General features: G+C 50.6%; 1 protein-coding gene across 1 annotated transcript; it reads left to right on the top strand.

The window, feature by feature from the left end:
• The first annotated feature begins 15067 nt into the window (after window positions 1-15067).
• Window positions 15068-22715, top strand: DUS3L (dihydrouridine synthase 3 like). Its single transcript, XM_049808859.1, has 13 exons — window positions 15068-15134; window positions 15569-15887; window positions 16395-16979; window positions 17664-17705; window positions 17805-17957; window positions 18053-18169; window positions 18546-18611; window positions 18699-18809; window positions 19449-19545; window positions 20111-20186; window positions 20503-20691; window positions 20772-20900; window positions 22553-22715. The coding sequence occupies exons 1-13, from the start codon at window positions 15094-15096 to the stop codon at window positions 22623-22625; spliced, it is 1998 nt and encodes a 665-aa protein (XP_049664816.1). The 5' UTR covers window positions 15068-15093; the 3' UTR covers window positions 22626-22715.
• Window positions 22716-23047: the final 332 nt, after the last annotated feature.

Raw genomic sequence — 23047 nt, 5'->3', positions numbered from 1 at the left:
GCTTTGAGTCCCAGGTTTCCACGGGAGTGACCCTGGCCTGATGGGAAGGACTTCAAGTGATGCGGTGTCCTGGTCTCCATCTGCAGAATTACTTCAGTTGAGATGCTTTTGCCTGGGGAAGGGGAGGAGGACCAAACCACAAGCAGGAAAAGCGCAACAGTCAGGAAATTTAAACTCTGGGTGTACTTCTCCGGAGAGGAGCAAACCAGCCTGAGCTCGCTCTGCCCACACTCTACCTCGGTGACAGAGATGCTCTCATCCAGAGGCCACCCAGAGCAAGAGCAGAGCCATTCTCACCAACCTGGACCTGCCTGGGTCCCACCGCAGTGCCATGACCAAGGAGAGCCACCCCATCGGCTTCCCACCCCGTCCCCCGCCTCGCTGTTTGCACGCTCGGCGCTCCCTGCCCTTTGGCTGGCCTCACTCCTGCTCCACAGCGTAGGCTCGGCACACGCTGCATCCCTGGCTCCTTACAGCTCCAGCCCTGCTCCGGTACGGCTCCATCAGGCTATAACTGCATGACTCTCCTGTCCCTCCTCTCCGCAAGCCCCAACTCGAGGACATGGGTCTGTCTCCCCGATTTGCTCTGACTCAGTCTCAGACCAAAGCATCCCACGTCCTCATCCCACTTGTATTCCGCTTGCTGTACGCTTGCTCTCCGATTGCTTCAGTCCCCAGTGGCACACGAACAGTGGCTTCACTTCGCTTGGACACAAAAACATGGCTTGAAGATTCAGTTCACTAACCCTGCCCCCCCCCCCCAAAAAAAAAAAAAAAGTCCAGGAGCTCTTGGAGGGGAACAGAGCTGGGATGCAGCCAGCACTCATTCCTCACCACACCCTTGCAAAGATGGGAACCGGGCATTTGTGCTTTAGAGCAGACTGGCCTATTTTGGGAAGAGACTAAGAGAAACCATGACAAAAGCCGATATGGAAAAGTGGATACAGAGCAAGCTGATGACATTTACTTGGTGCCAGGGAGATAAGCCCAGTGCCAGCACGTGCCAGCCAGCACTGATTCAGCAGCTTCCAAAGCAGGTGGGGATGCTCTGAGCACCAGCTGAGCAAGGGGATGCCCGCGCCATTCATCCAGCCCACACTGGGTATGTCCTGGGCATCGTGCAGATGAGAGAGATCTTGCTCAAGGCTGCTCCTAGCTTGGGAAGCTCACGAGAGAGGCAAAGATGTCTGCTGCTGACTCCAGAGAAAGCAATTTTTAAGGGATGAGAAAGAGGAGGACTTTGTGACTGAACTGCTGCTGTGTCTGGGAACCAGGTTCCTGGGATATGGGAACTATGCGGCAGACAGCTGGGGACAGGGACTGTGATTCATCCTGGATACTGTGGAAGCAGAGAAAGGGCACAGGGAGCCAAGGCGGTTAAGTAGGGATATAAGGAGAATAAGCAATGGGCCCAAGGCTTTACAAACTATAAACACTATGATGGAGGAGCTTTGTATTCAAAATAAGCAAAGGCAAATTAAAGGAGGGAATCAGGGGAAGGGAAAGACAGCAGGGAGGATAAAGAGACTGAGCAGAGATCTGCAGCCAATGCCAGGTGAAGGGAAAGCTCTTCCCAGGTTCTTGCTGGAGACGCATAGAAAGCAGAAGCCTGAGAACTGTGTGGAGAAATGAGTGAAGGATGGCAGAGCTGGTGTCAAAAAGAGGTGTCCCCAGGAGAGTCCTGGGATGCTTTTCAGACCTTCCAAGCAGAAATGAAAAAAATGGTTTAAAGGAAGACAGGGACAAGGGCTATGCCCCAGGAGCCAATTTGAGAAGCTGGGTCTCGACTCCTGGCTGGGTTTGTGCCAAAGCTCGGCTGGAACGCAGCACTGTCACATGAAATTACTCAGTGTCCACATCCACCGCAAAGTCCTCACCACGCTGATCCCAGCGGTCATGGAGGAAGGAGAGAACTCCCCGCTCCCCACCCTCCTACAGGCTAGGAGCCTCACAAACCCAGGCAAAGCAAGACAGAGAGCAGCTCTGCAGGGAAAGGACCCTACAGTGCTCTCCTGCTTGTAGACAAGCCAGTTTTTGTGTCGGTGGCCATGCTAGAACCAAGCTGCTGAAGCAAAATTCCCAAAATGAAAACATGTGCTGATAGGTGGCTCTGTGCTGAACAGGGAGACTTTTTCCTTGCTTCCATGAAGGCAACAAGGCTGCCTACAAACCCCACCATAAGGACATACTCTCTTTCAGCCTATGAGGATAAGAAAAAAAGAAGGACGCATAAGGAGGCAGCAGCTTGCCCAGCATTCAGTATAAAGGTCACTCATGGTATTGCTCCAGGTGCAGAGAAAACTGCTCACACAAAACCTGTTTTCCACTCCCCTGCAACCTCAGGTGTGTTAGATGGCTTGCAGAAGTTTCTAAACTTTACATCCTTATTTCCATACCAAACAGCAGCAGTCCATTTGCCTCTTTCCTCCAGATCCCACCTCCATCCAGAGCCCTCTACAGACAGTGACTAATATGTTCCACATATCACAGTTCACCTCTGCAGGGAGAAGAGCACAAATAACATAAGTGGCCTCTTTAGATGCAGGAGACATTAGCAATTCTTTGCAGTGCTGGGAAGCCTGGGAAGCTTTCATCCAGCCAAGATGCTAATCAGTGCTACAGCAAACTGCTGAGTCAGGAAAACAGAAGCAGAGGATTGATTTGCAGGAAGCGAGGTGCCAGATGCCTTCACATGTGCTCCACTTTCACCCAGCCCAACAGGTTTCATGACTTCTGTGACACATTCCTCTGGGGTCTCTGAGCTCCAGCTCCAACCCATGGCAGCCTCATTTCCCCGGGGCTTGGGTCCATTCAATTAGTCAGCCCCGCAAGCCTTCATGATGGACCTGTATTGATCTGCCCCAGCTCTTAAGTTTCCCTCTCCATTTATCAGGCCTTCGTGTTCTTTTAATCCCATCTCAGCCCTCCCCACAGTAATGAGATAAGAGGCAGGCTGGAAAGGCTGATAAAAGGGAACTGAACAAATCCATTAATGCTGTTTCTGTGCCAGGAATTACAAACCCTGGCCCTTGTTAATTATCCTTGCCAGCCAGAGTCCCAGGACAGCAAAGCCAAAGAAGAAAGTCAGGCTCACTAATAACTTGTCCTGAGAAAAAAGCAACACCTGGATGACCAGGACTCTTTGGTTCTTATGCCACATGTGGCATTGATTTGTTGTTTGGGCACAGAGGTGGGTCAAAGCTGCATGCTCAAACCAGAGCAGCTGCAGCATCAGTTCCACGGAAGCCTAAACCAGTGCAACTGCTGGCTGCCCCAGCCCTGCCCTCTTGGCTGGACAGCCGCCCTGGCCCACGCACTCATCACACCCTGTGCCGAACCATTTCGGCAAGCTAAACCGGCAAAACAATTCGTGTTGGCTTCCATGCAGTTCAGCAAAAACTTTATTCCAGAAAGGGTATATTCTGCAGAGCTCGTACAGACCTGCTCAATGACAACACGGTATGTGCATTAGGGTACAAGCCCCGGCCAGTAGGTGATGGTGATGAACAAGCACCAAAAGACATAGGATCTGAAGCAAAAGTGGAGAACACACAGAGCCCGTAACAGTACCAAGCTACCAGGTGTCCACTCATGAGGGGACTCAATTGTCACCCTGCAAGATGTTTCAAGATCTCTAATGTAAAAAACCAAACCAGCTCACCAAACCCGAAATCACAAGAAAAGTGAAATTCGGGACATTTTGTCAAGGTACTAAATCAGAGAGCGGAGAACAACTTGGTAAGTTGTCAACTGGGACATGTTTTAGTTGTAACCTTTGGAAAAAAAATTCCTTGTATAAATGGAGATTAACAGACATTTCAAACGACACAGTTGCTTTAGTCTAACCCCTCCCCTCCACATTTTCCTTGGTATGTAGCCTAATGGATGTGTCAACAATGTAAAAAACAACAAAAACTAATAAAATAAATAAATCGAGACACTCATCCAACCAACACCCTCTCTGGAACAGATTCAGATTATATTTTAATTGATATCTTCTAAAAAACAAATCCTTTCTCAGGAAAAATAAACCATAGCCACTTCAGGGGAAAAACATTATAAGATTTGCCCAGGATCCCCCAGTTTATGGGAGGCAGAAGCAAGAATCCAGGTTACTAGTCAGGACCACAACACTGAGCATGCTGGCACAGAAGAGCACAAAGTGCGAGTACCTGATTTTATCCTGACCCCTAAGGTTTTCATCATTCGGGACTTTTCTCCTTTTTAAGCAGATATTGGGGCCTCTGGTGTTTGTTGGTCCAGCAACTGGGATTTTGCAACCTGCCCTGGAGCCAGCCACGGCACCGTGGAAGAGGCTGTGGTTCTTCTCTTTCTTGGAAGCCATGCCCGTTGACAAAGTGCTCCGTCTTCCTCTCAGCTCCCACTTGAGCAGTCCAAAGCGTTGTTAGGAAATGGACCTAATTATGTTTGATGGATGGGGACTGGGGACTATTACTTATCTCTGTGCAGCAGACAGACGATAAAGGATACTTCACAGAAGAATTCAACTGCAAATGCTGCAACCGCACAGCATGTACCCAGCCTGACTCCACAGACCCAGAACCTCTACCGTTCCCAAGGCTTCAAATCCTGAGCAAAAGGCCATAGAGTGGGGAGGGCAAATATCAAATTGGTGTCCTGACATCCAAAATAAGACCAGGACCTTGCTGTGGCAGGAACTGCACAGCCACAGAGTAAGACATTGCTGGAGGCAACCTAGGCTCTGGAGCAGGAGCAAATTAAACACAGGAGCCAAAAGAACACAGAGGCTGCAGCACAGAGGAGGGAAAAACAGGTCTTTGAATAAAACCAGGGACACCCAATTCCTGTTCCACTATGAATACATGAAAAGCCTCTGTGGGTTCTTCACACCTGATGGAGCATCTCACACCTGTGCTCCCCACTCAGGACAACTGCCTGCAATGCTGCCTCATGACCAAGGCTGAGCACTGTTGGGGCTAATGATCCCTGTCTGGCAGCAGGTTTCTTTTTCCTCTGAACCAGTCCAGTCCACCATGTAGCCTCCAAACGCTTAATGCTGTATTGGGGCCATTGGCAGTGGCCTCAGGGCAGAAATAGGGGCTTTAAATCGGAACTGTTGCAGAATGAGAAGTTCATGGGCTAGGCTGATTTTTGATCCCATTGATAATCCTCCCTGAATTAGCCCTTGCTTTAAGATGATTTGTTGGCTGAAAAATCTTTGGGCTCACAAAGGCACATAACAAGTGTAGACCAAAGGAAATTGCAAAACTGAGTGCAAAATTTTAAGTCTACCATAGGTTAAGTATTTTCTCCCTTGAAAAAAGAAGAGGGTTTCCTAATTAGCATCCTTTTCTACATTCTCTGTCCCACCTTCTCTGATGGTGGGAGACAATATCCAAAGCAGGAAGATATTCAAACGTCCAACCCCTTACTCTAACATTTTAGTCTTTGCATGTGGGCATGAAGACTGCAAAATAGTGGAAGGCAGCAACAGAGAAAACACAGAAAACAACAGAATAAACCCCAGGCCTCTCAATTCCCAGTCAATATTCAAGCTGAAACTAAAACAACTTCTCTAAGCTCTTTGTACCTGTATCCGCCTCAATGATTTGGAGATCACCTAGCAGGAGAAATTAGGGCTTTTTAATATTATAGCAGAGAAAGGTACAAAAGAATATGCTAGGCTACTTTAGTTTCAGTTCTGTTGGCTGCAAGCAGATTAGCTCAGACCCCAGAACACAACATGCTCAAGCAACACCTGCGAAGGAAATACTCCTGTGCTGGGAAAGGGGAGAAAAGATAAATAGGATCAGCCAGATCAGTTCCTCAAACTGGTTTTCCGCAATCACACACCTTTGCATCAGTGCAAAGGAGAGAATGGCACAGGGCAGCGGAGGCAGCTCACAGGAAAATACGTTCAGGGAGAGGGATGCTTTTAACCAGACTAGAGAAGAGGGAGGGTGTGCGAAGCATTCCTTACCCAGATTGCAGTCAGGAAAATCACCCTCTGCTTTAGCTCTCCCACACTAGGTCATCTGAGAGCAAGAACCTGCAGGAAGCAAGAAGGACTGAGCTCTCCCCTGCCACACGTGCTTCTCTCTCACTGTTTGCCTTGCAGCAGGTGCCACAACTCCTGCTAAACACCATCCCACTTAACCATCCATCAGCACTTATAGGGCCTTATCACATCTTAATCTACTGTCAGCCCGTCCTTCACAGGGAAGACGGGCCGAAGCTGCGGCGAAGCCCGCAGAGTGAGATAAAGTCGCCTTCTGCAACCCATCCCTGCGGCAAGACCGCACACCAGGGTGGCCCCAGCAGGCTGGAGCACACAACAAGCTCCTTGGTGCAGCCGGAGGGTGATGCTCATTCCAGCCAGGACCTGGAAGGGCACCCTACCCTGAGCCACAGCACCCTCAGCACCCACTCCTCCCGGGCTCTCGTGGGCTCATAACCCCCTCTCGTGGCAAACACACAGTTCCCTGACCCCACGCAGGAAAGACTTTTCCAGCACTGGATCCCACTCCGGATTTCCAGAGCCCTTTAGAGGCTCTGCCGATGAAACACATGAATATTGATGATTTGCAGAGATGCAGCAGAAAAAAAGCAGCTGCAGGGAGACAGACTCTCCGGAGCCAAGTTCAGCAAATGCTGCCTGGTGCAGACCACCTCCTGGGGCGGGAGAAAGGAGGGGAAAACACGGAGCTTTTGTGGGGAGAAATGGATTAGGCTTTTCAATAGGACTTAAGGGACCGCGATCCTACCTTTAACCAGGAAAGGGCACCGCACTCCTTAAAGCTTTGGAAAAATCTTCACCTGTTCTTAAAACTGAATGACTCTGTGGAATAGCAATTTTACAGCGGGACAGACTTGCATTGCTTTGAGTTCTGATCTCGGCTTTTCACGGCATCAGCTTGAGTGCTTGCGTTAGCAGTCCTGCCTTATAGGTCAAAACTAGCACGAACAGACTCTGGCTACCTATCCCTGACTCACTTTAGAGTGGCTTTCAGGGATTTATTTAAAGCAAGATTATATTCTTAGGGTTTCCACAGAGCCATTTGCACATTTTAACATGGAATCTGTCCTCTACTGCTTTGCTGAGCAGGAGCTGTACTCCAAGAGGGAGAAGTCCTTATGGACTGATGTCCTATAGATCCTAATCTCTCCTCACACGTCAATAATCACAGCTCCTTCCCATACCTGTTGTAGCCCCTGCACTGCAGTAATGCCAGATCTCACACATGCATACATTCTTCCAACATATATACTCCTCCCAGGTACCCCCTACTTTTCCCTCCAGTGCCCCCCCATCACCCTATATCTGCTTCCCACTCCCACTGGAGTATGCCGCAGCTGGATTTGGAGCTGTATGTACCGACTGACCACTGAGCTCCCACTCTGCCTGCTGGCCAACTGCCCGAGATCAACCGGGGGGGGGGGGGGGGGGGGAGGGGGGGCACAAATTTGGGTACTAAACCAAACCATCCACCCCCACGAAACTTGCAAGAATTCAATGCTTTTGAGACATTTCCTCTCTGCCAAATGCTGCTGAAATTAGCCAAGGGATTCAACCGTTGTTAGCAGGGGGAAGGCTGTAGGGGGAGGGAGCACACATACCAATACATAGAGATGCAATCTCATGTCAGTATTAAGCCAGCCTAGAAAGCAAGTGTATTAGTCCCTGCTGAGAAGGCATATGGGGGTAGAGTGGGAGAAACAAATGGGAAGGAAGTTTTCCAGTTCAGGAAGGGGAGTGTCAAGGCTCATTGCAAACATTGCGATCTCCTCACTTCCCTACCAGTACAGGGAGTTCTGGTAGAGCAGCTCACGTTCAGGCTCCAAGACCCCAGCCAAAGCCCATTTGCTTTCTTCTGGACTTCTCACATCCCAGGCATTGCCAAGGTCTACTTGGAAAAAGCTAATGGTTGCTCTCAGTGCTGCTATTCCTTTACCCTCCAACAGCAAGAGCAGAGCTGCCAGCAGCTGTTCGAGTGCAGCAAAAAGCCAAAAAGGATGGTTTGTCCTGTATAAGCACCCTAAAGCTCACATATGATATTTATTAGGACTGCTAAACCAAAGCTGGTTCACTCTGTCCCTTGTGCTGTAGGAAGAAAGAGTGAAGTGACATCTTTTCATCTCAAAAGCAATAACATTTTCTGGGGACAATACTGCCTGTTCCCCTACTTTTTTTCCCACTCATTTGCACGAGACCATGTCCGCAGCATAGGGACAGCTGCCTCTTTCACAAAAGAGCTGAGCTAGCCTTTAAGTTACAGTGATACCGGCCAAGTGCATGCTCTGCAGTTGAGCTGAATGCAAGCAACTGGCACAGGAACGTTGCAGTCACTGTGCTAGTGTGATCCCACTGAGGCACCTCTGAGTAACCTGGAGTGGCACAGCTATGCAACTGCCTGGCTACAAATCCCGTAAGACAAAGGGAACCCCCCTATAAGCTGGGCAAGGTCCTTGACACACACAGGAGTATCTCTCACTCAAGGCAGGCACAGGCAACTGCCTCCAACACTCTTATTTTAAGGCATATGGTGAGTCTTCCAGAACAAAGGCAGGATGAAAAACTGGCACGCCATCATACCAAGAGACAGGGGAAAACTAGGGGTGGTTTTAGTTCTGCAAAACCTCATCAGCTGCTGCAGCATAGGTTGCTCCAAGCTTAGATGACATTGCATCAGTCCTCTCTACCTCCTAGTCAGGAGGAGGAAAAAAAAAAAAGAATACATCTATCTTCGTCTGCAAAAAATCAGATGCTAGGAAGGGCTTTTGATAAAACTAGCACTGAGATTTTATTTTTCCAAAACTAAATGAAATTGCAGGGGTTTCTTGTAAATCCATATTTCCAGCAGGGTGCTGAAGAGGACTGAGTGAAGGAAATGGTGTGAGTGACCCACCCAGCTTACCTTTAGCATTATCTGCTTGTCCTGCAGTTACAGGCTCAACAACCAACTCATATGTAGAAGGCACCAGGAGACAGGCAATTCAAAGCAGCCCCTTCATTCAGGTGCCTCAGGAAGAAAGGTAAACAAAAGGGTACGAAAGGATGCTAAGAAACAACCGGCTCCAAAATTCAACACAAGCGAGCTCTGAAAAGCACAGTGCTTTTAAACAGTGCTGCAGAGCCCTCCTCCTGAGGCTGAGCAGTGCACAAGTGCAAGGATAGGGACAAGGCTCTGCCACCTCTCCACTAGCCCCGGAGCAACACCCATCCTTGAGCAGGGCAGCTCCCTGGGCCACTGCATGGAGTGAACCACGGTTGAGGCGAGGTAAGGTCCAAAACTGACCAACAGGAGAACATGCTTTAGCCTTTTGTTTCTGAGCCTCGGTACCCACCACTGAAAGCAGCCATGTATCAGTCACAGGCCATGCTATCACGATTAACAAGCTAAACAAAACCATCTGTGACCCTAAAAATCAACAGATGTTGTTCCCCTCTGACTCATGCAGGCAGAGCAAGCATGAGGACAGAGGCAACAGCAAAGATCCCAGCTTGCTCACCATTCCTCTGTCTGCAAGCTCCCTAGCTCATTTCTAGAACTGCTGCTGAGCTGCAGAGGTAACATGCTCATAGCAGCCAGGTTTTGGGGAGAAAAACATCGCTCACCTGGAATCCAAAAAATACGTTGTGCCAGTGACTGGGAAGAACTTGGCATGGAGGATCAGCCCAGGTATGTCATGCGGTACAACTGCTAGGCTAGCACAGGTTGGTCTTGCAAAAAAGATCCTGCTCCATCACCATGTGGCACCAAGGCTCCATCCACATGCGAGAGAGACACACAGATGAGCGAGAGTCTTATGGCCCGAGCACGCAAGAACACCCAACATGCACACACATGCATTTCGACATACATCCAGCGTGGGAATGGACAGAGGCAGCCCCAGTCTGCCTGGGGGAAGGCAGGCAGCTGTACAGCCAGGCAGCTGCAGGAGTCACGGGGCTGGGGTGCCAAAGCAGGTCCCAGCAGCAAACCTGAAAGGAAAGCGCCTAGGGGTGAATGGGAACGCACACTGTGCTGGCGAGCAGGGCAGAGATCAAACTATTATTCATCAATGACGGGAAAAGTCACCAAAATAGAAGTTTTGGAAGGTTCCAAAACTATTTGTGAAGTGGGGCCAAATTTGACTAATAGCTTCAGCCAAAATGGAGAAAATAATTAGAAAAACATTGAAACGTGTCATTTTTAGTTGTTCTTTTCTTATTTTTTCTAACTGAAACATTTCACTTCGGAAATGATGAAACATTTTAGTCACAGCAGGATCTTGGAGCCTTTGTCCCAGTGAAACAGGAATGTTTATTCGGTTTGTCACTTACTGACTGAGTTAAATGTCAGGAGGAAATCTCAGTGTTGCTTTTTCATGTAAAAATAAAAAATGTACAAGAGATTTTATCTGGTGGTACAGGGCATTAGAAGACGCCAGCTAAAGGTAACCACCTTTCCTGTCCAGATCCTCAACTCCTCTGAAGTCCCAACAGAGAACCGAGCCTCAGGGGACTAGCCAACCTGCCTGGAAAAGTGATGGGGTGACCTCAGGTGACAGGGGAGGTCAGAAGAGAAGGGTCCCTCTCAGGAGCCTCTCCCCCTACCAACCCAAGGAGCTGCCCCAAAATGGCCCTGGGAACAGCAGGGTTGAGGGCGATGAAGGCTAGGAGGGACACAGGCTGGTGTGAAAAGCCCCCCAGAGCTCCCAGAATGGGAGAACTGGGGCCTTCCCCTACTCCTGTGCCCAGGGGCGCTGGGGAAAGCTACATCCTGCCTCTTCCGTCACACAGAGCAGCCTCTGCCAAGAAATCAGCCTCTCCCATGACTGGTGCCTTGGCTTCATCTTATTTTAGGGTCTGATGAAAAGACTTGGGGTCTTCTCCAAGCTTTACTAATGAAGGGCTGAATGCCACAGCCAAGAGACTCAGGATCCCACACTGCTCCCTCACTCCCACGTGAGCCCAGATGTCCAGTACGTTTCCCTCCCTCACTCCCGCCTCTGTTAGAAACCCCTGCCCACACACCATGTGGATTTTGCAATCCAAGGGCTCGCCACCATGGTTTATTATCGCAGTTTAAGGAACAATCATTCCTGCCATAGGTGGTACGAGATCCACAACAGACCCTGAACTCCAGTCCACTTCCAGTGCACTGACAGCTTGTCCCAAAACCACACAGACCTTGCCCAGATAGTGACCTTTAACTGCTCCATCCATGGGCCAAACGCTAAGTCAGCGCTCTGAACAGCTCTTAAACTAGCCAAGAGGGAACTACAGCAAGAGATATTTTTCTAAACGCCATTACACAATTGCCTGCCCAAAGCCTGGCTCAGCCATTTACAAGAATTTGAGGAGTGCACCCCATTTCCAAAGTGTCCCACCACAGGTCTTCTTGGGGCAGACATGGCACGGTGGTTTTTGGGGTCTTAGTGTGGGGTATAGAAACCCCAGCATGTATCCACATGAACCGTCAGCTGCTGGGAGGAAACTGAGACCTGGTGATTACGGCAGGGAGGGAATTGGGAGCTGGGGCATGAAACTAGAGAGGGGAAACGTTTAAGCTTTAATCTTGGAAACAGCTTCCTGATAGTAGATTTATGAGCAATGGGAATAGCCTCCTTTGCAGAAGGCTGGAAGCTCTGTTGCATGGGGCTTTAAAAACAAGACTGGATAAAGAGTAGACAATAGACATGAGGAATGGATTTTGCTTTGACCAGAAGATGGATAGGACCCAATGGTTCACTTCCAGCTCTAGCTACCCTGCCCATACATCAGCAGCAAATCTCACACCTGCCTTCTGTGGCATTTGCCCATTTACACAATTAACCAGCTAAGGTTTTCAGAACAGTACTGCATTGCTATGAAAGGCATCCAAACAAATGTGACCAGCCCAAATTTCTATCCCCACTCTCACCCTGCTGCAGCTGTGGAGATGACCTCTTGGGGCTGCTACAGAACCTCATTTTTCAGCTAACACCTGGGTGTAGTAGCCAGAACCAGGGGCTTGACACATCCGACTTTTGTGCAGGAGCCCATGGTAGGGGTAGTTTCATTAATACATGTGCCTTGTTTAACTTGGACATTGAAGTAGCTGAACTTTTTCTGACTTAGTTCTCCCTGTATATATATATCACACTTTCCTGTAATCAACCTTTCCTTTTTTCCTGACTTGGCCTTTCCCAGCGAGTTCTTGGGTATTGGTTTTCTTCAAAGCTGCTTTAGTGCTGCTGAAGGATGTTGAAGTGACAGCTCTGGCAATCCAGGTGCTATACTCACCCACGAAAGCTGTCCAGTTCAGGCAGCCGCAATGCAGGCTTCACAGCGCCTCACTCCCCTGGCCCCGCTTCCAACCTAAGTATGACCTGATTACAGCAAGGGGTGAAATAGCTAAAGCAGCCAACAAGAGCAGCACCTCTCCAAAACCATCAGAGATTCCCCTGGCTTCCTTTGTATATCCTTTAGCAACCATGGGTGAACACCAAGCTGCTCAGCTGCATGCAACTAAGCCCCTGTCACATCAGGCAAGAGCAGCTGTGCTGATGCACGACACACAGACTGCAGCTGGCTCTGATTCGGTGCCCAAGGGGCTGCAGCAGAGCTGGCAATCCCAGGGGCTTCATGCTCCACTCTCAGACCCTTCACCAGGGTCTGCTGGGAAGCTTGCCTGAGGCTCAGCCTCATAAAACTGCCAAGCCAGTGCCCTGAGAAGGGATTAGATGTGAAAGTCTGTGACCTCAGCCGAGTACGGCAAGTCAAAAGCACTCTGACTTCAGGCTTATTGCCCCACGAAAACATCAGTGAAATCATTTCATTAATCCCCAGGGCCTCATTTCCTTCCTTCCTTCCCTCAGCCAAGCTGAAGCTTAAAATAGTATTTTGCATTCCTCATATTTCACTCCCAAACTAATTAACACCCAATCAGCCAAAAAGCTCTTCTCACAGCAGCCTGGCTTGATCATGCAACCTGCCCACCCTTGGCAATGGCAAAAGCACCCTGCCAGGCTCCCAGCTCCTCCCAGAAGACATTTCTGATGGAGCATCTGGAGAAAACTGTGCTAAGGCAGCAGAAAACAGGAAAACACCAAAATTAAAGGCCCACGTGCAATCTTACCTCTGTGCCACGTACACACACAACTTAGGTGCCTATAAGCAAACTCAACACTATGGTAATTCCCCGGCATCACAAGCACCAGCTGCTCTTCACCAGCTTGTAGCAGTCCCTAAAGGCAAAAAACCACAAGCTACCTTCTGCCTCCTCTTGTTGGTACCTGCACTACAATGCAGGGTTGAAACTGCACTCCAGCCTGCTTTCCTGGGCTCATGAAAAGAAAGAGGTAATTTTTTTATTCAGCTAAAAGGGCCTGGCAAGGCCCTCAGATTCAGTGCAGGGGACAGGAAAAATGATGGAGCATGGATATTTCTTCATTTGGACTTCCCGGCTATTTTTCACCCTCTTGGTAGCCCAGGCCAAGCATGAGTCAAACAAGGTTGTGCAGATGACGGAGCATAACTGCAAAGGGATGCGAGCCTAACTGGAAAAGAAACCTCATCCAGGAGAGCTCTGAACACATCACCCCACGAGACCTCAAGCCCCCTCGCTACATGATCTTTCTTGCTTGAGGCCCACGCACACCAGGCATGGGCTCAGAGGATCACAGCTCTTGGCTGTTTCTGGCATGCAGGGACTATGGACCAGGAGAGGCTGTAATGAGTGTCCTAAACACATTAGGAAGACATGGCAGCTACAGAGGAGGGAGCAGAAGCCAGCATGTGCCATCTCGCACCAAACACCCCACATTTGACATGTCAGTTTGTTTTTCAGCCTGAACTTCCACCCACAGACCAAACGCAAAGGCAGACTTTACACTCCAGCCAGTCTCACGAGCACCAGCCCTCGCTCACTGCATTAGCGTGACAGCCTCATTAATGCATCCATCAGGAATGTGTGCCAGCACCTCAGATCTGGAGTCAGTTTTGTGTTGGCTACAGCCCATGTCAGAGGACAACCCCAGTCCCCAGAGACAAGGTGGCCTTGTCTCATGGCCTCACCATCCATCCTTCAGCCTGTCCACAGCAGGAGGAAGGCACGATGGCACACAGCCCACTGCAAGGAGCACAGACCAGTTCCTCCCATGGGCCATCAGTGGGAAGATGAAGCCCTCCCACACCTCAGCTGGGTTAAGCTTGAAAATGTTTCCAAAGGGTAACATGGAAAATCCTGTTGCCGGAGCAGCCACAATAAAATTCTGCCCGTGGGACAGCTCTAAGGCAGATTTACAGCTCTGTGCAACAGGAGATGGCTCATCCCCCCAGTTCAGGCTGAGCACCTAGCAACCCAGCCTTGCATTTACTGCTTCAAAAAAAACCCCAAACATAGAAAAACCCACACCAAGCACCCTGCATCTCTGCAGAAAGATGACAATCTCCGCATCTTCTCCAGCTGACAGCTATGAAGAAGCAAGACAAGCCAGACCCTCTCCCCAAAGTCAGGAAACCCCTCAGAAGCCACGAGACAAAAGCCCATCGGTGTTTTTCTCCTCTCCCTCAAGCCACGACTAGCCCTGCTCCTGCTCAAGAGCACAGCCTGGCACAGCAGCTGGTGTTAATCCCTGTTAATCCCAGATCCCTCACAGGATGCCACCCAGGAGGTGCCCCAAAACAGAGAGAAGCCCTGAAGAGCCACAACAAGGAATGACACCTCTCCCAAGTGCAAGGGCCACACACCAGCCTCCTCTTCCACTCAGGCAACCCTGACGCAGGGGGGGGGGCTGTGGGCAGCCCCCCAACCAACCCTCACCTCAAGGACTCCCCCAGGGCAGTGGGACTGCCTGCCCCCACGACCAGCCTCTTCCTCAGGGTCTCCCCCACCCCAAGCAAGCCTCGAGGGCTCAGGGCCTCCCACAGCCGGACAGACACGGCCCTCGGTAGCGCTACGACCCCTCGGAGAGCCCGGCCGAGCGCCCCGGTTCCGGCCCGGGCAGCACGCCACCCTCCTCAGCCCACCCCGCCCGCCGCTGTGAGGCGACCGGCCTTCAGCCGGGCCTTTTATACCCGCCCCGCCCGACTCGCGCCCGCGTCACGTGGTCCCCGCCTCTCGCGTCATCGCCGCGTGCGGCAGCATGGCGGCCGCGGTTGCAGGGGTAGCGCCGGTCCGCGCCCGGTGAGTGCGGGCCCAAGGCCGACCCGCCCCTCCATAACCCCCGGGACGTGCCCGGCCACGCCATCCCCACCGCTTCGTGCCCAGTCCCTCCATAACGCCCCCCCCCCCCCCCCGGTACGTGCCCGGCCCCTCCGTACTCCCTCCCCGGTATATGCCGGGGCCTGCCCTCCCCCCAGCTACGTGCCCGGCCCCGGCATCCCCCCCGGTGCGTGTCCGGACCCTCCATAACCCCCCCAGTGCGTGCCCGGACCCTCCATAACCTCCCCTCGCTGCGTGTCCGGACCTTCCATAACCCCCACGGTGCGTGCTCGGACCCTCCGGACCCCCCGGTACATGCCCGGCCCCGGCAGCACCCCCCCCCACTTCCAGGCAGGCAGACCCCCCTCTCCCCCGTCCCCCCGGGCTGTGTTCATACGGGTGCTGTGTTTCCGCAGGTTTCTCGCCTCCAAGGAGCAGTTCCATGCCTACCTGCGGGCTGGGGGCCTGCCTGGCAGCGGCCAGGCGGGCAGCGGGGGTGAGGAAGAGGAGGAGGAGGTCAAGGAGAAGAAGGAGGAGGTCGGCAGCTGCCAAAGCGAGCCCCCCGCCAAACGGGTGAGGTTGGAGGACCTCGGTCAGGATGGGGAAAGCCAAGAGGATGCTGGAGCAGAGAAGGAGCCTGCGGAGCGGAAGCGGGCCCGCGGGCAGAATAAGAACAGGCCGTGTATGAAACCCAACCACTATGAGCAGAGCAGGCTGTGCCCATCGGTATCGCAGGTAGGGTGTGGGGGCCCTGCTCTGCGCTGCTCTGGAACGGGAAATTTGGGACCCTGGTGGGCCCTTCCTGCTCAAGGGCAGCATTATTTTTAAGTCTGGGAAAGCATATTGAAGGTGGAGCTGCACCAGGGCAAATTCCCAGCAGGGTGGGCATAGCCGGGGGCTGTGCTGGCAAAACTGCCTCCATTGGCTGGCTGGGAGAGGGTGAAGTGGGATGAGCTGAGCAGGACAAGTAAAATGTCAGCTTCCCTGAAGCAGTAGTGCTAAAATGTCCCCTCAAGTGAGTACGTCGCTGCCCTTCTGTGGCATGTTCCAGCAGTCAGCTTCCTGGGAGCGTTCCATGGGGTGCCTGATGTCAGCCAGGGAGCGATGGGTGCTCAGAGCAGTTCTGGCCCCTCTCTGGGCCGGGACAGATCCAGGCTCACCTTGCTTGTGCTGGAAGGTACAGGCATGCCCAGGCCAGCAAGCAGAGGCCAGAGGTTTTAACCTTGTCTTTATTGTTTTAAGGGGTGTGCAGAGAAGTGCTACTTCGGCCCGCGGTGCCGCTTCCTTCACAATATCGGCGAGTACATGGCCGCAAAGCCAGCTGACCTGGGCCGCAGCTGCGTGCTCTTTGAAACCTTCGGCAAGTGCATTTACGGTGTCACCTGCCGCTTTGCCCAGGCCCACCTCGGGGACGGCTACCAGAACATCGTCAACACGGACCTGGTCAAGCAGTGGGAAGGGAAGTCACTGGTGAGGAACAACCTTTCCAAGGACCTCCAGCACCAGCTGCGCAAGAGGAAGTTTAGCTTCAAGAAGGCTGATGAGTACCTCCGTACTCTGGCCAAGACCCACGGTGATGGTGGGAAGGGAGGCAAAGCCACGGGGCACTCTAAAGAGGAGCAAGAGGTGTCCAACTGCACAACACCCCAGGAGGGTCTGGGAGACAGCCCCAAATGTCCTGTCCTACCTGAGCGGGGAGAAGATCCCAAAACAGATGCCTTGCAGAGTCCTGGCCTCACAGGTGGTGAGGAGGCTTCCTCCATCAAAACAGTGGGCCCAGTGACAGACGAAGACATTATAAAGCTGCGGTCATGTGAGAAGAAGAAGGTGAGAGTTTGGTCGAGGGCTGCCGTCTCTTGTGTACCTGTCAAGTGATTAAGATTGTGCTTGGGAAGACAGAAGAGACCTCTGAGCTGGGTGAGAGGCAGGCAGAGAACAGAGCTGCCTGGGGACCGTGTTACTGTCATGAGGGGAAGGATGCAGGAAGGTGAGCTCTCGGGGCTGTGGTGTTGTCCTTAGAGGGGTGAGAACCAAGAAAAGCTGCAGTCCCTTGCACGTGAAGGAGGGTAGAGGCTGAGCTCTCAGGGAGGGTGGGAATGATCTGCAAAGAAAGCCAAGGCTGGGGCTGGTTGGTTTGTGTGTACTGCACAGTGCTCTTCTGGGGTGAGAACATTGCCTTCTTCCTCTCTTCCTCATCATTTCCGTCCTTCCTCATCACCTCCATCCTTACATCTATTAGCCAATCTATCTACCCTCTATATCTGTAACTGCTTTGAGTTTTCTCCAAGCTGAGCAGTGAAAACAAATTGAGCGGTTCAAGTTTCTGGTTCTTTTATCCAAGCGATACATTGTCAGGGAGTAGTTGAGATTCTCAAACAAAACTGGTCATTTCCTGGGTTTCCCGCTGAGTTATTCCCAAAGCAAGTGATAAAATTGCTAACTGGAATATCTTCCTGTTTAACCACTGCTGGTTCGGCTCTGCTAACATGCTCCTCCATCCTTGTTTTCCAGCTGGAAATCCAAGGCAAGCTCTACTTGGCTCCACTGACCACGGTAGGTAGATAATTCTGTACTTTTGTCAAAATTTGCCATTGCCACATTTGGAACAGAGTGCGATCTCCTGACAAACCATCTCTCTGCTGTCTCTTTTAGTGTGGTAACCTCCCTTTCCGAAGGATATGCAAACGCTTCGGGGCAGATGTCACCTGTGGGGAGATGGCTGTGTGCACAAACCTGCTTCAGGGCCAGTCCTCTGAGTGGGCTCTCCTTAAACGGCACCATACTGAAGATATTTTTGGGGTGCAGGTGAGTGCTATCATCTTGATAACCAGGCAAATGATAACTCACTTCTGAAGAGAAAAGCTGCTTTTGAACTCATGCAAACTGTCCCCCTTTGGAAGCTGGAGGGAGCATTTCCAGACACAATGACCAAATGTGCCGAGCTCCTGAACCAGACAATTGAAGTGGACTTTGTAGACATCAATGTCGGGTGTCCCATTGACCTGGTCTACAAGAAGGTAAGAAGATGTTCTGCAGCGTGTTTTGCTTTCTTCAATAGATGCTTGTCTTTTGCCTCATCCCCTGCTACCTGATCTGCTCCTGCCAGTCTGATCCAGAGCTTCATTTATGGGCTCTAGACTTTAGGCAGAAGGCGAGTGAGCTGTTCAAAGAGGAGGGAATGGTTAGCTGTTTCTGCCTGGCAGCAAGTAGAAGTTGGGAGGGAAAAGGGCTGTGGCGTTTTTTCGTTGAAGAGTCCCCTTTCTCCAAGTCTTGAGATGGTCCAAGCCTTACCTGCATTCCCTGATTAGAAAGCTGCTGTTGAGCAGCTCCAAGGAGGCTCTTCACTATTCAGGGAAGCAGAAAGTCTTGACTGTGCCACTTTTTGTCCACCAGGGAGGAGGCTGTGCTCTGATGACTCGATCCAACAAGTTTGAACAGATTGTCCGAGGGATGAACTCGGTGAGTCAGAGCACCTGCTGGCAGCCAGAGATGAGCTGATGGAGCCGACTCCTGCCTCAGCCTGGCCTCACTCTCCCATTTCTGCAGGTGCTGGATGTCCCACTGACTGTGAAGATACGGACGGGGGTGCAAGAAAAGATTAATGTGGCTCATAAAATAATCCCCAAGATCCGGGAGTGGGGAGCATCCATGGTCACGGTACAGGGATACTTGCTGTGGCGTGAGATTCTTGGCTGGTGTCTGGGGAACTCTGCTTGCATGTCAGCCTAGAGCACAACACGAGGGTGACCTTACCCTTCCCCACAGCTGAGTAGCTCTTTCAAATGCCTTTGACCAGCTGCGTACTACCTTTTAGTGTTTTCTGGTAACAACAGAAAAATTCAGAGCGTTTTTCAGAGCACAGAGCATTTTTTCTAGGTGCTCCTGAGCCTTGTATCCATTACGAAGGGAGATGGTTCCTGCAGTGCTCTGGAACAAGTTTCAGCCAAATAAACCTCATTACAGCAGGGCGGGGGAAAGGATAGGACCATCTCATTTGCGTGAGGATGAGTAGTTCCTGCCCACAGTGAATATTCCCTTTCATTGTGAACGGTCACTTCTTGCTCCGGCTTGCAAATAGCCAAAACATTACTCAGAAAGCATCCAGCCCTTTCTCAGCTCTGTTAACCACTTCCACAGCCCAGTCTGTTAGCAACTGGCTGCACTGTAGATCCAGAGGGATCCTTTACCGCAGCCCGGTATCATTGCCTTTGCTGAAGCACCTTTCTCCAGCGCTCATGTTCTGCCCTGCCTCCTCTGGGGCATTCAGTGAGGTCTCACTGTGACTTTCTTCCCCAGCTTCATGGCCGATCCAGGGAACAGCGGTACACGAGGGGTGCTGACTGGGACTACATAGCAGAATGTGCTAAAATAGCAAGCCCCATGCCTCTCTTTGGTAGGTGTTTCTGTTGTTTTGTCACATGGACTGAAAGTGCCACATGTTTGATTTGAAATATTTTTTAAAAAGAAAAAAAGCAGGGTCCCAAGGACTTTTAGCTGGGGGGAAAGGTTGGAGTATCCCTACTGCTGCTGCTGATACGATGGAGTGAGTTACCAGCAGCTCTTGCACAGCCCAGATCTGCCTGTGCGCTTGGGGCCAGAAGTGATGAGCACAGAACAGAGTAGGAGGGGAAGGAACAAGCAGGACACAAAACACTTTGTTTTTAGCAGGTGCTTTCTCTCTTGGGTACCATGACAGGCAGTCCCAGCTAAACCTTCAGGGTAGGAGTTGGGAGTGGAGAATAAGAGAGGAGAAGGCTCTCTTTTTCCTTTTAAGGGGAACATTAATCAAAAGCATCCCTCCCTGGGAGTCTCTAAACATGAGTCCCAGAGCCTCTTTGGACAATCTGGCTCTCGGACCCTGTGTCCATTTTGAATTTTATCCCATGCCTGGATTATCTCATTTTGACTTGCCCTCATGTATCACTTTGACCTCTGGCTTCTCCCTTCCTTCTGGACAGGAAATGGCGATATTTTGTCTTACGAAGATGCTAATCGAGCCATGCAGATGGGCGTTTCAGGAATTATGATTGCAAGGCAAGTGCCTGTATTTCCTCTTCATTTCTGAGCTCTGTTGGTGCAAGAGTAAAAAATGAATTAAAAAAATACCTAAACAAACCCAAAACATGAGAATTTTCCTCTTGGTGAAACTACTCTTTAAAAATTGGTAAAATCAGTTTGCATCTGGGAACTTACAGCAGCTTCCTGTTGAAATTGAAAAAAAAAAAAAAAGAAAGCAGCATTAGCTGGCAAGTAAGTGGTGGAAGGACTCCAAATAAGTCTCTTAGATTAGTTGGCATCTTCAGAAGCATCAGTCATGGGAATAACAATGCACTTTTTTTTTTGGCTACAGAGGGGCACTTATCAAACCGTGGCTTTTCACTGAAATCAAGGAACAGAGACACTGGGATATCTCCTCCAGCGAGAGATTTGATATCCTCAAAGACTTCACCAACTATGGCCTTGAGCACTGGGGGTCAGATACTCAGGGAGTGGAGAAGACCAGGAAGTTCCTGCTGGAATGGCTCTCATTCCTGTGCAGGTAATTCTCCCCAGCTGAGAACTGGTACAAGCCTGTACCAGTTGAACAACAGCACACAGTGCCATTACATTTCATTGCAGGTATATTCCAGTTGGCTTATTAGAACATCTACCTCAGAAAATTAACGAGCGGCCGCCTTACTACATGGGGAGAGACTATCTGGAGACGCTGATGGCAAGTCAAAACGTGGACGATTGGATTAAAATAAGGTAATAAAGCATTGAATTTCATTTAAATTGCTAAAAAGGGACGTTGCAGAGCCCCACAAAACCACTGTGCCTGCATGTATCCTCCAAAGAGGTGGTGGTGACTCTTTCCCCTCAGCTTAAGAGGTTGTAAGAAAGCAGCGAGGGTTAACCACTCTTTACTTTGAGGTTTTAACTGAGTTTGGAGTTGCCATAAAAAGCTCTCTCAATCCCTGTATCTGCTTCAGCAGGTCATCCAGTACCCACTGCAAATCTAGAATAGCTGATCTCTCTCATGACACGCTGTTCATGCCAGGAGAGTTGTAGGAACCAACAGAGGAGAGTGCAACGATGGGAGGTCTGAGGCCTTCAGCATCGGACCCCTCCGTGCTCTGCCCCGACAGTCCCGCCCTGCCAGGCCCATACAGATGGCAAGCAGGAAGGCCGTCCCCATCCCCAAGTTAGGAGATCTGAGCATTTTCCCCATTTTTCATGATCTGATTTCTGAGTTCATGCAACAAAGTCTAGGAAACTGCTTTTCCCCACACCTATGAGTCCTGAGGCACTGGCTTGAAATGACTTTGCAAGCTCAAAGACAGCTAAAATGAGAGCTGGAGCAGCCAGCTGCTATTTCCCATCTCATGGAAACAGAGATTAGCAAAAATAGAGCATGGCTACAGCCTTCTCTGGTTTTGCTAATCCTCAACCATTTTGTTAGTACTGTGAACAGCTGCCTAAAACCACGTTAAAAGTACATCAAGTTTTGATCAGAATTTTTAAATGCCGTTTTTCAAGCGGAACTCGCCTCCATTAGGCTGCACAAAGCTTTGTAACCTGTGGTCTTTACAGTGCCATGTAATAGACATTTATAGCCATAAGAACTCAAAATTTTAAAGCAATTTAGGTTTATTCATTAAAGCTCATTTTAAGGAGATGCTAACCAGAAGCAGGGTTCTCTGAGCACACTCTATTTCTGCTTTTGTGCTGTAGATTCAGGTTCTTGCTATGCAATTCTATGCCCTGCTGGGTTACTCTCTCTGACATGTCTTATGGAAAGTTTTAGCGATGCTGTATTGAACCAGCATCCAGGAAATAAGTTAAGCTGCCTTGACTATAAAGAAAATTACTCTGCACTGAAAATACAACGTGTGTTCCAAAGTGTGAAATAGTTGAAGTCTTAAGCTAGGATAAATCTGATTGCAATAGAACTGGCTTACATCATTTTAGGATCTGACCTTAATACTTTTTGGCACTTACTGGGTTTTGGCTCTGCACCAGCACAGCGAGAGGTGGGGAGGAGCCTTTCAGATGCTCGTGTTGATTATAGGCACGTCATTGCCAGCGGTGAGGCTGGTATTCAGGTCACCAAACTTAGGAACCCATTTTAGCATTGACTCTTGGTGACTCCCCAGCAAGAAGGGCATTGCCCTTATCTGGAGCCTGCATCCCTCCAGTACTGTGGCTCAGGGTTAAAGCTCAGCAGCAGAGGTGGTTTTGTGCAGCAGCCCTAAATTTTCGGGAGGGTGAAGACTTATTTGACACAGCTGTCTGCAGTCACCATCACTATAGAGCTACAGGGCCATGCAACATCTGGGTACCAGTGGCTCTGTTGTACTGAACACAAACCTCTTTTTTGTTACTGTTTGTTCTTGGTTTTGTTCTATTCTTTCTTCCAGTGAGCTGCTTCTGGGACCTGTACCTACCAGCTTCACCTTCCTGCCTAAACACAAGGCAAATTCCTACAGATAGGGCTGATGAGGCCCTCTCCCGTGGCATCAAGTCAACAGGAGGCATTAGGACGGAGTGTGTTGAGGAGCGGGGTTGCTCAGCTGCACTCTGAAATGAAATAAAAGTTTTATGTTTTTAGAAGCGCGGTTCCCTTCATGCCCCGGCATCGGTCCCTGACACGAGTTATGCAGCAGATGGCCTTGCACAGTCTTGCAGTCGAGGTGCCTCGCCAACAGAGAGCAATCTCTTTCATTAACAGGACACAGGCCGGGAGAGATCTTGGGCCTCCGGTTCACGGCGCTTCTCCCGACTCCCCCAGGCCACACACCGTTCCCACAGCGGGAGCGAGAGGCCTGCGTTCCTACCGAGGGCGTCCTTGGGAGCGCCAAATCCTCCAAGTACCAGGAGGGGATGGACTAACCCCATCCCTGCGGAGCACAAAC

Source organism: Accipiter gentilis, chromosome 8 (assembly GCF_929443795.1).
Source record: "Accipiter gentilis chromosome 8, bAccGen1.1, whole genome shotgun sequence".
Lineage (NCBI taxonomy): Eukaryota > Metazoa > Chordata > Aves > Accipitriformes > Accipitridae > Astur > Astur gentilis.
This window is presented reverse-complemented; position numbering and strand designations above follow the sequence as displayed.